Source organism: Mobula hypostoma, chromosome 5 (genome assembly GCF_963921235.1).
Source record: "Mobula hypostoma chromosome 5, sMobHyp1.1, whole genome shotgun sequence".
NCBI classification, from domain to species: Eukaryota; Metazoa; Chordata; class Chondrichthyes; order Myliobatiformes; family Myliobatidae; genus Mobula; species Mobula hypostoma.
This window is the reverse complement of record NC_086101.1, coordinates 15,249,710-15,263,996: the sequence shown is the minus strand read 5'-3', so window position 1 is coordinate 15,263,996 and position 14,287 is coordinate 15,249,710. Positions and strand designations below refer to the sequence as shown.

At 44.0% G+C, this 14,287-nt stretch overlaps 1 protein-coding gene across 8 annotated transcripts in view; it reads right to left on the bottom strand.

Moving 5' to 3' along the window:
• Positions 1-1,359: 1,359 nt before the first annotated feature.
• LOC134346629 (protein PRRC2A-like) overlaps positions 1,360-14,287 on the bottom strand; it is a 149,775-nt gene continuing 136,847 nt past the window's right edge. For 5 of the 8 annotated variants that reach the window (XM_063048086.1, XM_063048087.1, XM_063048092.1 and 2 more), the window contains 6 exons: positions 13,997-14,107; positions 13,270-13,449; positions 13,077-13,174; positions 11,295-11,387; positions 7,383-7,476; positions 1,361-4,885 (listed from right to left, as the gene is read on the bottom strand). In XM_063048086.1, the coding sequence (XP_062904156.1) occupies positions 4,661-4,885; positions 7,383-7,476; positions 11,295-11,387; positions 13,077-13,174; positions 13,270-13,449; positions 13,997-14,107 (801 nt within the window). In that variant the 3' untranslated portion in view covers positions 1,361-4,660. Of the gene's footprint in view, positions 4,886-7,382; positions 7,477-11,294; positions 11,388-13,076; positions 13,175-13,269; positions 13,450-13,996; positions 14,108-14,287 lie in introns of all 8 variants that reach the window. The other 3 variants (XM_063048089.1, XM_063048093.1, XM_063048091.1) reach the window with 2 other exon arrangements.

The window sequence follows — 14,287 nt, the reverse complement described above, 5'->3', positions numbered from 1 at the left end:
TCCAGTTGGACAGTATTCATTTCTGATCGAGACCCTTCCTCTGGACTGGGTCCAGACTTATTCTAAGGATTGTTTGTAGACACATAGTACTAAATTCCTCCCCAAGTTGAAAGGCTCCAAGCAAAAGACTCTTGATTGGAGTGAGGGGCCTCCGTATGTGTTCGAAAGGTGCTTGTTTTGCTTTGCTCTGCTGAACATTACGAGCAAGCTACATTGGTGATAGAATATGTGGTGACATTTGTGCGCAGCTGTCAACACCTCTTCGTCTGAGCTGATTCTTCACACAAATGGTACACTTCACTGTACGTTTCGGCGATAGATAAATGAATCCGAATCTGAGTTGCTGAGTATAGTGTGCAGCTTCTAACTGAAATCAGTTGGACTCTCAGTACAAGGTTCTGACCTGACATGTCAACAGTTCCTTTCTGCCCACAGTCTTGCAGATTAGCTTTAGCTTTTGGGTCATCACTGAAGTGCTGCAGGAACAACAGCCATTGTGTTGTGAACTAGCACTTCCTTTTACAGTCATGCAAACCAACGTACATCGATGGATGAGCATGTGGGTACTTGTAGATGGAAACAGAGAGCAAGAGAAACTTCCTCAATTCAATTGTTGTTCCCAGTTCTTACCACAATCACAAACATTGGATATTGAATATTGGATTCTGTCTCTCTGCCTGTCCTTCCCCACCCCACACTTATTCTGGCCTCATGTGCCAGGCCCACTTACTATGTGGTGGGAGAAGGCTGACATTACTGCTGGAGGGACAGAGAATCCTTGGGTTCAATTGTCCCCAGATCCCTCAAATTTGTCATGCAAGTTGATAGGCTGGTTAAGACGAGTTAGTAAGTTGTGGGCATGCAACACTGCCAGGTTTCACCAAGCACATCCCGACTGTGTTGGTATTTCACTGTATGTTCTGATACACGTTCAACAAACGAAGCTAATCTTTAAAACTGCAAATGCTGAAAACCACAAATAGGAAAACAAAGATTCAGCACATTTACCAAATCATACAGTGAAATGCATCAACACTCAGCAGGTCAGGCAGTTTCTTCAGAGAGAAACAGTTAATGCTTCAGGTTGTAGACAAATATTCTGAACGGAAACAAATGCTCTTTTTTCCACTGATGCTCTTCATTCCGCTGAATGGTTTAAAACACAAAAATGCTTGAACCATCACTGGACTTAAGGTCACTATTAAATTCTGCTATTAAAATTAGAATTTAAATCTACAGGGACACAAACTCAGCCAAGCAACTTGTCCAGTCACTTGCAGATTCAAGAGAATGCAGTCAATGGTGAGCCCTTCTCCCCCCCACTGCACCCAAACTGCTAAGAACAAACAGAAGTAGTGATGTGAAATATTGAGGAGTGGGTTTGCTGCAGCCCTCGAAACAGCCACTTTTATTAGGATTATAAATTACACTGTGTGACAGTACATGAAAGTGGAGCCAGGCAAACAATGCAGCAGAGAGCTTTTCAACTAGTGAATCTTCAAAGAACAATTGTGGCCCATCACAAATGAGGTCACACACAATCACAAAAAGGATTTGTTTTCCCCGGTACCCCACCCCGTCTCTCCCTTTGCTTGCATTTCCTCCCTCCCCATCATTTAATTTTACTTTGAACATGAACGGTTTAAAATAGTGATAGGTCGGTACAAATGTTGGTTTGGCTTTCTTTAAAATGAAAAACAAAACAGATCCCCTGCATCTCTCACTGGAAAGTGTCACCTGGGAATGTAGTTTGCCCACACTCAGCCCCCCATGCTCACTGTATTCCCACCACCACTGCCAGCTCAAATGATGTGGCCAGAAATGGAAGGCATCAAACAGTTTTGAAAGTTGTGATACATAAAGTGAAGCTCAAACTCTTTCACTAGTTGTAATGTGTCTAACTGATTTGTGTATGTTAATCGTTTATTGCTACTCCAGCTTTGGGGAGCACAGCAGATCTGCCACAGAAAACATTTCAAAGTAGTGACTCACCAATGGCAATCTCACCGACCTTAGCTGTACCCTTAATGGCACCTCAACGTGTCCAAGCACCCGACTCTGGTGACCTGCATCACTCAATGCTACACAAGGTGGGCTTTTATGGTATCCTAATAGCTAAGCAACACAGACCATCACAAAAGTAGTGGTTGGGTGAGGAACCATTTCTGTAACCTGAAGCTTCCAAGCAGTGATATAACAGTCTAAAGTTTCTTACAGGTACTCAAAAGTTGAGAGGGTCACATTAAAGTGGGTTGGGGTGGGCTGAGAGAACAACAGAATGAACTGAACTGTCCCTTAATATCTGATGAGAAACCTTAAGTTTTGCCCTGGTTGCTTGGGAGCAGATATTTCACACACTGCCAGCCGAAGGGAGATGAGAGCACAACACTGAGCCTGTGCGTTCCTAGGACCTAGGCTTTGGGAATGAGATGGAAATCTGGTAAAAAAAAAAGACGCCAGTACTGGATCAGCTCAGCAGGCGCTGAGTCCTAGATTCCAATGAGAGAGGCAGAAAGACAAGTCGCAAGCTCAGCATTTCTTCAAAAGTTGGGAACCCACCCTCATCACTCAGATTTGAAGCACCAAGTGCAGTTGGGGATAAAATACACAATGGTGGAACCATAAATGTGTTTGAAAACATGAATTTGAAACCCTGCACTTTTGTTCTGAAGGGGTGACAGTCTGACACTTCAAGTTGCCACATGATCAGTGAGCCAAGTTAATAAACCTCCACTTAGACCACTTGCTCCAGACTCTGTAGAACTGGGTCACCTGTGTTCTGCCGTGGTTAGTACTTAACCGCATGCTGCAGGAAATGGTAGTAGAGGAACATCACTTATCCATCCACAGACATGCATTTGCTGCAGGTTGACTTCTCCTAGAGAAAGGTGCATCTCATACCCAGAGCACAGAATACAAATTGGATCAAAATCAAAAATGTAGCAAAACTAACCTGCTCAATTAATCCCATTAAACTCAAAGCCAAGAATCTCTATTGAACCTGCAAGGAAACGAGTCACTTTCCTTGCAGTTATCATTCAAGATAAAATAAAGGGATTTCACAACATTTGGGCAGGTCTCTACAAATACTTGCCTTCCCCAAGTCTATTCTACACAAACAGCAAAAGCAGGAGATGCGCACCACCAGTTCTTCCATACCAACACACTAACCCTGTTCGTTCATACTGATATTTCCAACGATAACAAGGTTAGCAGGCTGATTGGTCTGAAGAATTTATTGACTGCTGTACCTCAACATGCCCCCCTCACCCCCAGATCAGGAAGCTGGAAAGTGGCAATGAAGGAGAAGCTCTCTCTGGGAGGCAAATAAAATGATTGGCTGTAATTCAGTGCTTCAGTACTAAGTGACCCTCTTCCAGATATTGGAACATTTGAGCTTTGCTTCTGAGTCAGAGGAAAAGAGAGAGATTACAAACTGGTCTCCATCTGGTAATAAGGGAGCAATCTGTTCCAATTCTCAGATCCTTAGCCACCGCCTCATCATCCATGGGATGCACAGTAGATACCTCACATTGCCACTGCTCTGCTGAGATGGGAAAAGCAGCTGCCGAGTATTTTAGGGATATTTTTCTCTGCTGATTTTAACACTGCTACAGCACAGGCAAGCCTTGGGATGCAACAGCAACACTGTCAAGGACACTCAACACTGACAGTCATTACTCTGAAAATCACCAGCCCTACTGCTTTGAGTTCACAGAACCTGTAACTAATATTATTTCAGGTCAGAGACCAATATACCCACATTCTTTGCTCAGTGTTAGAGATTTGACATCAAGGCAAGGGCTGAATTTGAAACCTGGCATATTCACCTTCCATGAACTGTGTGTGCCTGCGGTTTGACAAGATGCAATGCCAGGGGAGAAGGGAAAAGAAACAAATTTAAAGAAAAGCCCCTGTTCATTTTTTGTTGTTGCAGGAATTTGAAGAGAGGATTGGGAGGGCGAGGGTGGAAAAACAGGACAGCAGAGAATGAATGGGTTAGAGGAACGAGGGAAGACATCTTGCTGATCTAGTGTCTATTACACTCCTCAGCACTGGCAAACATGCCTTTTAATAGTGTGCGCCACACAGTAAAAACAGTAATGGAAATAGTCATTTGTACCCATCTACCACCATCTGCAAACATTCACAACCGTTTTGGAACATAGACAAGACAGAAGCTAGAGAGACCTGTCCAGATTACTTTTGAAATGCTCGACTCACTGAGTGGCCCTCTTATTCTAAACACCTTGTGTTCAAACCGATTCTAGTCTTTATACGGTTTGTCCCTCAAAGAAAGCAGCTGCCTTATAAGGGATTGGCATTTATTAAGTAGATCTACAAGGACTTGCTAGTTACCAGTAAGATGAATGCTTCATTATGGTAAAGAAATCTAGAGTCTCTTTTTTTTTCCTTAAAAAGGACTTAATAGCCTCTTCTCCCTTATTGCTTCCTCCCAGTTCAGCTTCACTCTCACACATGTTAAAGCTGCTGGAGTTGGCTCTTGTTCACGAACCACTTGTGTAGTCCACTGACATCAGTCACATTTCATCTTTTTTTCTTTCTAAAAACAAAAGCCATATTCCTTTGAGACTGACAAACAGAACCCCTTAGATGTAGATTGCTTCAGTTTTGAGAGGCTGCAGTCTCTAATCGCTTGTTACAGTTTCTCATCCTGTGGCTTCACACTCTGGGGCTTGATGGGCCCCGTCCGCACTGGCTTGGGGTTACCCGAAGATTTCTCGTCCTTGTGTGATGCAAGGGCATCTCCTTCCTGCTGCTCGGTGGCAGGGAGTGAGCTGGGATTGTTGTTACAGCTGCTGCGGGGTGTCACTCTCTCAAAGAACCTTTGGGTGCTCTGCAGCACTTCGGCTCGTTGCTTTGCCTGCCGGGAAAGTTTGAAGAAACAAGAAAGGAAAAGCTTATTGAGACACATCTCTGTTTAAATTACCACACTGTTCTACCTAAATAGTCAGCCCTGAAGCTAACAGTAAAATACAACATTTACTCAAAAAATGCCCAATTTGAACCTCTTTATGATGCAAGCCTGTATGCAGCCTGCAAATACCCAGCACTTGAACAGTGCAGCGAGACCCCAGAGAGTGAATGCACAATACTTAACTCTAAAGGACCCAGCTAAGCCTAGCATTTTCATCGAATTTTAAACAAGTTCTTGTTTTTAGTATCAGAGTCAGGTTTATTATCACTGACAATTCAAAAAGTTTGTTTAGTGACAGCATCACAGTGCAAGACAAATTACTGCAAGTTACAATAAGTAAATGAATAAATAGGTACTGCAGAAGAGGAACAGCAAGGTAGTGTTCACGGCCCATTGAGGAGAAGAGGCTGCTCCTACACTGTTGAGTGTGGGTCTTCAGGCTTCTGGACCTCATTCCTTTGCAGTACAGGTCTTATTATAAAGGCTGGGAAATACAACTACAGTAACATTGACACAGGAGCAGAATGACGCCCTTCAGCCCATCGAGTCTGCTCCACCATTTCATTATGGGCATGACTGATTTATCACTCTCAACCCCATTTCCCTCACTTTCTCCCCATAAACTTGGACACATTTACTAATCAAGAACCTATAAAGCTCCGGTTTAAATATAGCCAATGACTTGGCATCCACAGCCACCTGTGGCAATTAATTCCATAGAGTCACTACCCCTCAGGCTAAAGAAATTCCTCCCCTGCTCTAAAGGGACATACTTCTATTCTAACACTGCACTCTCTGGTCCTAGATCCCCCATGATCGAAAGCATCCTCTCCAGTATTCACTTGAGAACTTCATTCTTAACTCCAATGAGCTATCAAACATTAACCCTTTCATTCCTGGGATCATTCTCATGAACTTCCTCTGGACTCTCTCCAGTGTCAGCACATCCTCTCCATGGTAAGGGGCCCAAAACTGCTCACAGACCTCCAAGTGTGGTCTGACCAACGTTTTTTTTTAAAAGCCTCAGCATTCTGAGACACAATCTAAAAGAAATTGAGCATACAATTTTCAAAAGCCAGTCCGCACAGTCTAAACTACCCTGGCGAGGTTTCACCAATGCAGTGGGACCAGAATTCTACAACCAAAAAATAATTTCCTCCCTTTTGTAACTGCCATCTCTGTCGCACTAAAGGGCTGATTCTTCACACATACAATACTGAAGGACTCATGTCAGGAAGCATCTATACAGTTGACGTATTGAGCCAAGAACCTTCATCAAGTCAGAGTTCCTCCAGCATTGAGTGTTGCCTCTTGGTTCTCCATTGAAATGATTGCTTTTGTTCATTCAGCTTTACGTGACGGGGACAGATTTGCGAGCAGCTGTGCTGCACTTGACAGCTTCTTTAACATAAATGAGATCAACTACAAACACTGGCAGAGTTCTGGGATAACCGAATCACATAGCTTATAGAGAGCCTCGAGTGCAGGGCATGTCTGGCAATGACAGATGGCAATGTTCTGCTTGGGTTGCAGACCCAACCACGTTCACAAGAGATGCTGGAACAGGGGTTCCCAACCTTTTTAATGCTTATGGACCCCTACTATTAAGCAAGGGGCGGGGGGGGGGAGGAAGGGGGTCAGTAGACGTCAGGTTGGGAACCTGTGCTGAAAGGGTGGCAAATAACAAGGCTAACATCTCAATTTGACCAGAACCTGTCGGTAGAGAAACATCATTTGCTTGTAACACATCCTATTCTACCACTCCACTGTGGAAGTTGGTACCTAACTAGGTTTCTCCAAGTGTCTACACATGCTTTGCAATCTACAGACAGATGTGCATGATGGTGGCAAGACAGTGTGCTGGCTTCATTAATCTGGCTTTCCAAAAATTGAAAAATTTAGAATAAAAGGTCTTGTCTTGCACTATTTCAGTTAGAGATCTGGTTATCCTACTGTTTGTGGCCCTGCCCAAGACGAGCTATCTTAAAGGCAAATCTTCAATGAGGAGGATGAGGTGAATATGACACTGCTGATAAATGTATGTGGGGCCATCCTAGGAAGGTCACAGGTGAAAGGTTAGCATGGTTCAAGCAGCCAGTGTCTGTAAACTGTGCTTCACCAGACATTCAACATGGAACATTTGGTCACTTGGTACAGTTCCTGTACAGAGATCAGTACTCATGAGCCAAGGAGAACAAGGGTGGTGTTTGAATACAATGCAAATCAAGGATCACAGGCTATTGCAACACTTTGCATTGAAGGAAATTAAAAAAGGGATGCTTGAAGGCAAAAACACCCGACTATCTCAAGGTAATACTGACCTAACCTACCAAGTGGGAATCCGAAAAGTGGTTTTACATTCCTGACCAATATTCCTCTGAATTGATTCAAATGGAGGACACATGCCCAAGTGAGAACACACACAGAACATAAAGATAGTTACCTGCTGTGAGACATTTCCTCTGAAACAGAGCAATGGATTCATGCCACACTGGATTGGTCCAGGGGATTTGCCCCTTGGACTCGTTGTGCCAGGCCTGGGGGGGAAGAAAAACACAGGTGAAAAGTTCAGGAAGTGCATGCTTGTTCTCAACCCCACATATCTGCATTCACACCCTTCAGCTGGCCTACTCCAAGAAAGGCTGTTTGCAAAGTCTAGCCCCAACAAGGAAGGATGCATTGAATGCTTAACACTTGGAATGGCTCTAACATTAGGGTTATGGAGGCAAAAACTTCAAGAATCACAGATACAATTCCTCCCTGTAGTAAGCTACAAAGCTAACCACAAGTCTGACATCATCCCTTCATTCTGCATTCTTCTTTTACAAATGCAAGTGCCAGGGCAAGGACTATCATAGAATCGGGCAGCACAAACAGAAGCTTGAGCCTGCCCTCTAAATGCCAGCTACTGATACCAATCACCAGCTTCATCTATCCCATCAGCCTGATCTGTAGGCTTCCATTCTCTAGCAATCCAGGTGTTTGTCTCAGCAACTGTCCCCACCACCCTCAGGCAGAATTAGGCCATTCAGCCTCTCAAAAAAACCATCAACCTTCACTTTAAATATACCCAATGACTTGGCCTCCACAGGCGTCTGTCAATGAATTCCACAGATTCACCACCACCTGGCGAAAGAATTCCCCCTCATCTTAGCTCTAAAGAAAGTCCTTTTATACTGAGGTTGTGCCCTTTGGTCCGAGACTCCCCCACTATAGGAAACATTTTCTCCACGTACACTCTCAGGCCTTTCCAACCATCATTGCATAAAAAAAATCCTCATCGTCTCATCCACCTGGAAACAAGCTGACAGTACTTACACTGAGACTTCTGCCACTGTCCAAAAAACCTGCTGGAACGTTTATGGCTTAAAGCATAGAACGTACAGCACTGGACAGGCCACTCAGCCTACAATGACGTGCCAATTTATACTAAATGTCCCCCACTCTTATTTCTCTATTCCTTCCATGTATTTCCCTAGAAGTCTCAAACTCCACCAAGCTGTCCAATTCCACGACTACCCATTCCAGCCACTTACCACGCCATATAAAGACCGTCCTTTAAGTTAACTACAACTCAACCAATCTTGGTGTCACCCACAAACTTGCTAATCCACCCATCCAAATCATTGATATACATCATAACGAGGTCCTAGCACTGATTCTTGCAGAATACCACTGGTCACAAACTTCCACCAAAATAACAGCCTTCCACAAGCAAACCAGTTTTGAATCCAACCTTGCAATTCACTATGGATCCCATGCATTCTGAATTAACCTGCCATGAGGAACCTATCAGATGCCTTAATCTGGATAACACGCACTGTTTTATCCTCAAGCTCCTTTGTCAACTCTTCAAAGATCTCAAAAGCCTCCCCTTCAGAAAGCCATGATTATTGTCCAAAGGCCATGCCTTTCAAATCCCATCCCCCAGTATCCTGTCCAACAGCTTCCCTACCACTGATGAGAGAGTCAGTGATGTACAGTTATCTGGATTATTCCAATTTTGTTTCGTGTACAAAGGCACAACATTGGCTAATCCCCAGTTCCCTAGGACCTTGCCTGTTAGTGAGGACACAAACATATTTGTCAAAATCAAGCTTAACCCACACAGTGTCCATAGGACCATAAGATACAAGAGGAGAAGTAGGCCATTCGGCTCACTGAGTCTGCTCCGCCGTTCAATCATGGGCTGATCCAATTCTTCCAGTCCCCTGCTTTCACCCCATACCCTTTGATGCCCTGGCTAATCAAGAACCTAACCAAGTGTGTCACAAACTGAATGAACCAAACAAACTTACCAATAACAATGCAAATGACAAAGAACACAAGAATACAAAATAAAGGCAAGACAAAATTTACCCCAGGACAAAAGATAGCTTTAAAATGGGTGGGGGGGGGGGAGAAGAAGAGAAGAGAGAAAGTGTAAAAATGATGTGCAATGCAAGACGTTTTTCTGAAAGCACAGAGACAGATGCCTGAAGCATACTGCCAGGGTATGTGTTGGAAGCAGGCAGCATTGTGGCATTCAAAAGGTATTTTTATAGGCACAAGAAAATGCCATAAATGGGGGTATAGTGGAATATGGGCAGGCAGAATGGATTAGATTAGAAGGGTACCATGCTTGGCAGAGACATTGTGGGTCAGAGGCCTTATTCCTGTGCTGAGCTCAAGATGCAAGTAGGTTGACACTGTACAGCTCCTCCAACCTGTTTTGCCTTTAATACGATCACAGCCAATTTTCTATCTTGTTTATGTTCCTAAACAAACCCCAAATTCCCATGTTAGGTGTTTTTTGCCCCAAGCATACTGAGCAATTGAATATTTCAGAGATAAGACAGCTTCTCCACGAAGGATTTTCTTGTCTCAGCACCGTGTCCAATCTCTTATCCTGAGTAACACCTACTCTACACAGAGGAAAAAGCTTCTCACTATCCACTTTGCCAATCCCTATTAATAATTCCTGGCTCAGAAAGATAAACTTTCATTCTTCCAAACTCCAGTAGATAGATGGTGGCTGATGGAAAAGGACAATCTCCAAGTGGGTACAGCAGAATATATGGCTGGGGAGAGGGTGTGGGGTAGAACTGTCCATATATTGGGGTTGAAAAACTGCAACAGATCAAGAAAAAAAAATGTAGAAGTGGTGAAACAAAAGGCCATTGAGGAAGGGGTTGTGGGCTTGGTCTGTACTCAAGAATTTAGAAGAATGGGGGGGACTGGAATGTCATTGAAACCTTTCAACTACTGAAAAGCTGAGATGGAGTGGATGTGAAGAGGATGTTTCCTATTGTAGGGGAGTCTAGGACCAGAGGACACAGGCTCAGGATAAAACGGTGTACCTTTAAAACAGATGAAAAGGAATCTCTTTAGCCTGAGGGTAGTGAATCTGTGCCATCCGTAATCATAATCGGCTGTGGAGGCTAAGTCATCAGGTATATTTAAAGCAGAAGTTAGACCACAAGACACAGGAGCAGCATTAGGCCATTCAGCCCATTAAGTCTGCTCCGCCATTCCATCATGGCTGATCCCAAATCCCACTCAACCCCATACAGCAGTCTTCTCACCATATCCTTTGATGCCCTGACTGATCAGGAAACGATCAACTTCCACCTTAAATATACCCATGGGACTTGGCCTCCACCGCAGTTTGTGGTGGAACATTTCACAGATTCACGACTACTCTGGCTAAAAAAAATTCCTCCTTACCCTTGTTCTCAAAGGTCACCCCTCAATTCTGAGGCTCTGCCCTCTAGTTCTGGATAACCCCACCATAGGAAACATCCTCTCCACATCCACCCTCTCTAGTCCTTTCAATATTCAGTAGGTTTCAATGAGATCCCCCGCATTCTTCTAAATCCCAGTGAGTACAGGCCCAAAGTTGTCAAATGCTCCTCATATATTAACCCCTTCATTCCTGGGATAATCCTTGTGAACTTCCTCTTGACTCTCTCCAATGACAACACATCCTTTCTGAGATACAGGGCCCATAACAGTTGACAATATCCAAGCGCGGCCTAACTAGTGTCCTGTAAAGGCTCAGCATTAACTCCTTGCTTTTACATTCTATTCTCCTTGAAATAAATGCAAACATTGCATTTGCCTTCTTCATCACAGATTCAACCTGTAGGTTAGCCAACTGGGAGTCTTGGACGAGGACTCCAAGTCCCTCTGCACGTCTGATCTTTAATCCATCTCCCCATTTAGATAATAGTCTGCACTATTGTTGCTTTTACCAAAACCATTATAATACATTTCCCAACACTGTATTCCATCTTCCACTTTTTGCCCATTCTTCTAACTTGTCTAATTCCTGCTGCAATCGCATTGCTTCCTCAGCACTACCTAGCCCTCTTACCTTCGTATCATCTGTGCCACAAAGCCATCAATTTCGTTATCCAAGCAACACACATAAAAGTTGCTGGTGAACGCAGCAGGCCAGGCAGCATCTCTAGGAAGAAGCACAGTTGACGTTTCGGGCCGAGACCCTTCGTCAGGACTAACTGACATTCTGTTATCCAAATCACTGGCAAACACTGAAAGTAGTGGTTCCAATACTGACCCGCGGAACACCATTAGTCACTGGCAGCCAACTAGAAAAGGCCCCTTTTATTCCCACTCGCTGCCACCTGCCTGTCAATTATTCCTCTATCCATGCCAGTATCTTTCCTGTAACACCATAAGATTTTATCTTGTTTAGCAGCCTCATGTGTGGCACCTTATTAACTGCCTTCCGAAAATCCAAGTAAATGACTTCTTGACCCCTTTTGTTCTCCTTGCTTGTTACTTCACTGAAGATCTCTTAACAGACTTGCCAGGCAAGATTTCCCTTTACAGCAACCATGCTGACTTTAAGGCTTATTTTACCGATAGTCTCTAAGTACCCAGAATCCTCATCCTCAATAATAGACTCCAACACTTTTCCAACCACCGAGGTTAGTCGAGCTGGCTTATAATGGACTTTCTTTTGCCTTCCTCCCTTCTTAAAGAGTATATCCTCTCACACTCTCAGCAAAACTTGCATCACTCCAAACAAATCTGGCTTTCAAAGAGGTGGGGTTGGATACTCTCATCCCATTAAAAAACCCAGAGCTGCAGAAATGCCAACAGTAGCTCCAAGGACCTCATTCCAAGGAGAGGAAAAGTCTTCACTGAGAAGATGGGCTACACATGGCTAAGTATAGCTCCAACATCACATACAAATTTGCTGACAACACTACTGTGTGGGCTGTATCAAAGGGTGTGATGAATCAGCATACAGGAGGGAGATTGAATACTTGGCCGAGTAGTGTAACAACAACCTCTCACTCAATGTCATTAAGACCAAGGAAGTGATTGTAGATTTCAGGAGAGGATCCGTAACTTATTTCTAGGTGTCACTCTCCCAGAGGACCTGTCCTGGGCTCATATAAATATTATTGTGAAGAAAACACAACAGCACCTCTGGAGTCTGTGGAGGTTTGGCAGACATCAAAAACCTTGGCATGGTGGAAAGTGTGCTAACTGGCCGCATAACAACCTGGTATGGGAACACCAATGCCTGTGAGCGGAAAATCCAACAAATAGTAATGGATTCAAGCTCAGTACATCACAGGTAAAATTCTCTGAACCACTGAGCACATTTACACAAAATAGTGCTATAGAAAAGCGGCAACCATCAAAGGTCCTCACTACCCAAGCAATGCTCTTTCCTCACAGCTACCATCAGGTAGAAGGTACAGGTGCCTCAGGTTCATACCACCAGGTTCAAGAACAGTTAGTTATTACCCCTCAACCATCAGCCTATTGAACAAAAGGGGATAACTACACTCATTTAAGGACTCTTAGATTGCTATTTCGTGCTATTTATTTATATCTGCATTTGCAGTTTATAGTTCTTGATGTTTACAGTTATGGTTCTACAGATTTGCTCTAGCTCCACAAAAAAAAAGTCTCAGGGTTGCATGTGGTGACATGGATATACTCTGATAATAAATTTGACTTTGTCCAAGGCCAGTCTTTCAAGTTGTCCCTATGTTCAGAGGACTCTGGCGAGCTGCCGTTTGCAGCTCAGTCTGTTTCAGTAGGAGTGATAGGCTTAGCCCCCTTGCAAAGAAAGAAAAAGACACGGTACAAATAAGGGAAGCTACCAACTTCTCACCTGAACATTGTAGGTGATGGAACGGTATATCCAAGTGCAGCAGGAGACTGATTCATCTTTCTGTCCAAATGAAATGATTTCGGATCCACTGGATTGACCTGCATTTAAAAAAATCATGCCGGTTAACATGTAATAGCAATCTCAAACTGAAATCTGAAGCCTTTTGGAAAAAAAAAGTAATTTTTTCCTCAACCTCTCTTCCTAGAGTAGGTGCAGTGGTATGAAAACTGGAGTGAAGTACTCGTCTGGGAGCCCCTGGAGGGACGGTTTGCGCCTGTGACTGATGCAGAGACTGCGGAAGTTGAACCAGGGGTTGCTGCATGGATCCGAACCCAGGGACTGACAACTGGGAACCCAACATAGGCACCAACATCTGTTGATAAAAGCATACTGCAGTAAGCACAGGAAAAGAGAAACGGGGCGAGGGGTTCAAAGTAATGAACAATGACAAAAAAAAAACCATATCAGGAGTTAGAATCCCTGCCACCAAGCCTCAAATTGTTAGTAATCTCAATGTAGCATTCATCTGAACTATGGCTTTGCTGGTTTCTAATTTTATAACAATAACCCGAGTTTCACGTTACAGTCACACCACATCCTTGTATGCCTAGTGCAGGGTGTGAGCCCCAACATCTGTGCTGATGCTCTCCAAACACATCAACTGCTGACCCACACTTTCAGCTAAATCAGGCTGGAGTGGCGTGGACCTGAACCTGACATAAGAGGGTGGCTGCATTTGCTGCAGCACCCCATGTGCATTTAAGCCCCGTGTCAGGATAGAAATTTTCCCTTTCACACCATGCTCCTCCAGACCTTAAATAATTTGGACCTGCAATAGTCTTGGGACAATTCATTCCTATGTTAATAGCCCGATTTTTCTAGCAACATTCGCGTCATCAAAAGTCACTGCTGAGGAATACCTGGTGGAGGGGGCCAGTGGACATCGGCGGTGCAGTGAAGTAGTTGCTCTGACTGGGCTGCTGCAGCGGAGAGGAGTAGAAGTCAGATGGCTGGGCCAAGCCTTGCCGCATCTGCAGGAAAGGTTCAGACATTCAGCGTTGAATGCTAATTATCCAGCCAGTGCCTTTCTCCCCCACAGCTGAAATGTCTCATACTGAAGGGCATGCATTTAAATAAGAGGGGAGAAATTCAGAGGTGGTGTATGGGGGCAGATGTGGCTCATCAGTAGAAATACGAGTACGCAGAGAAAG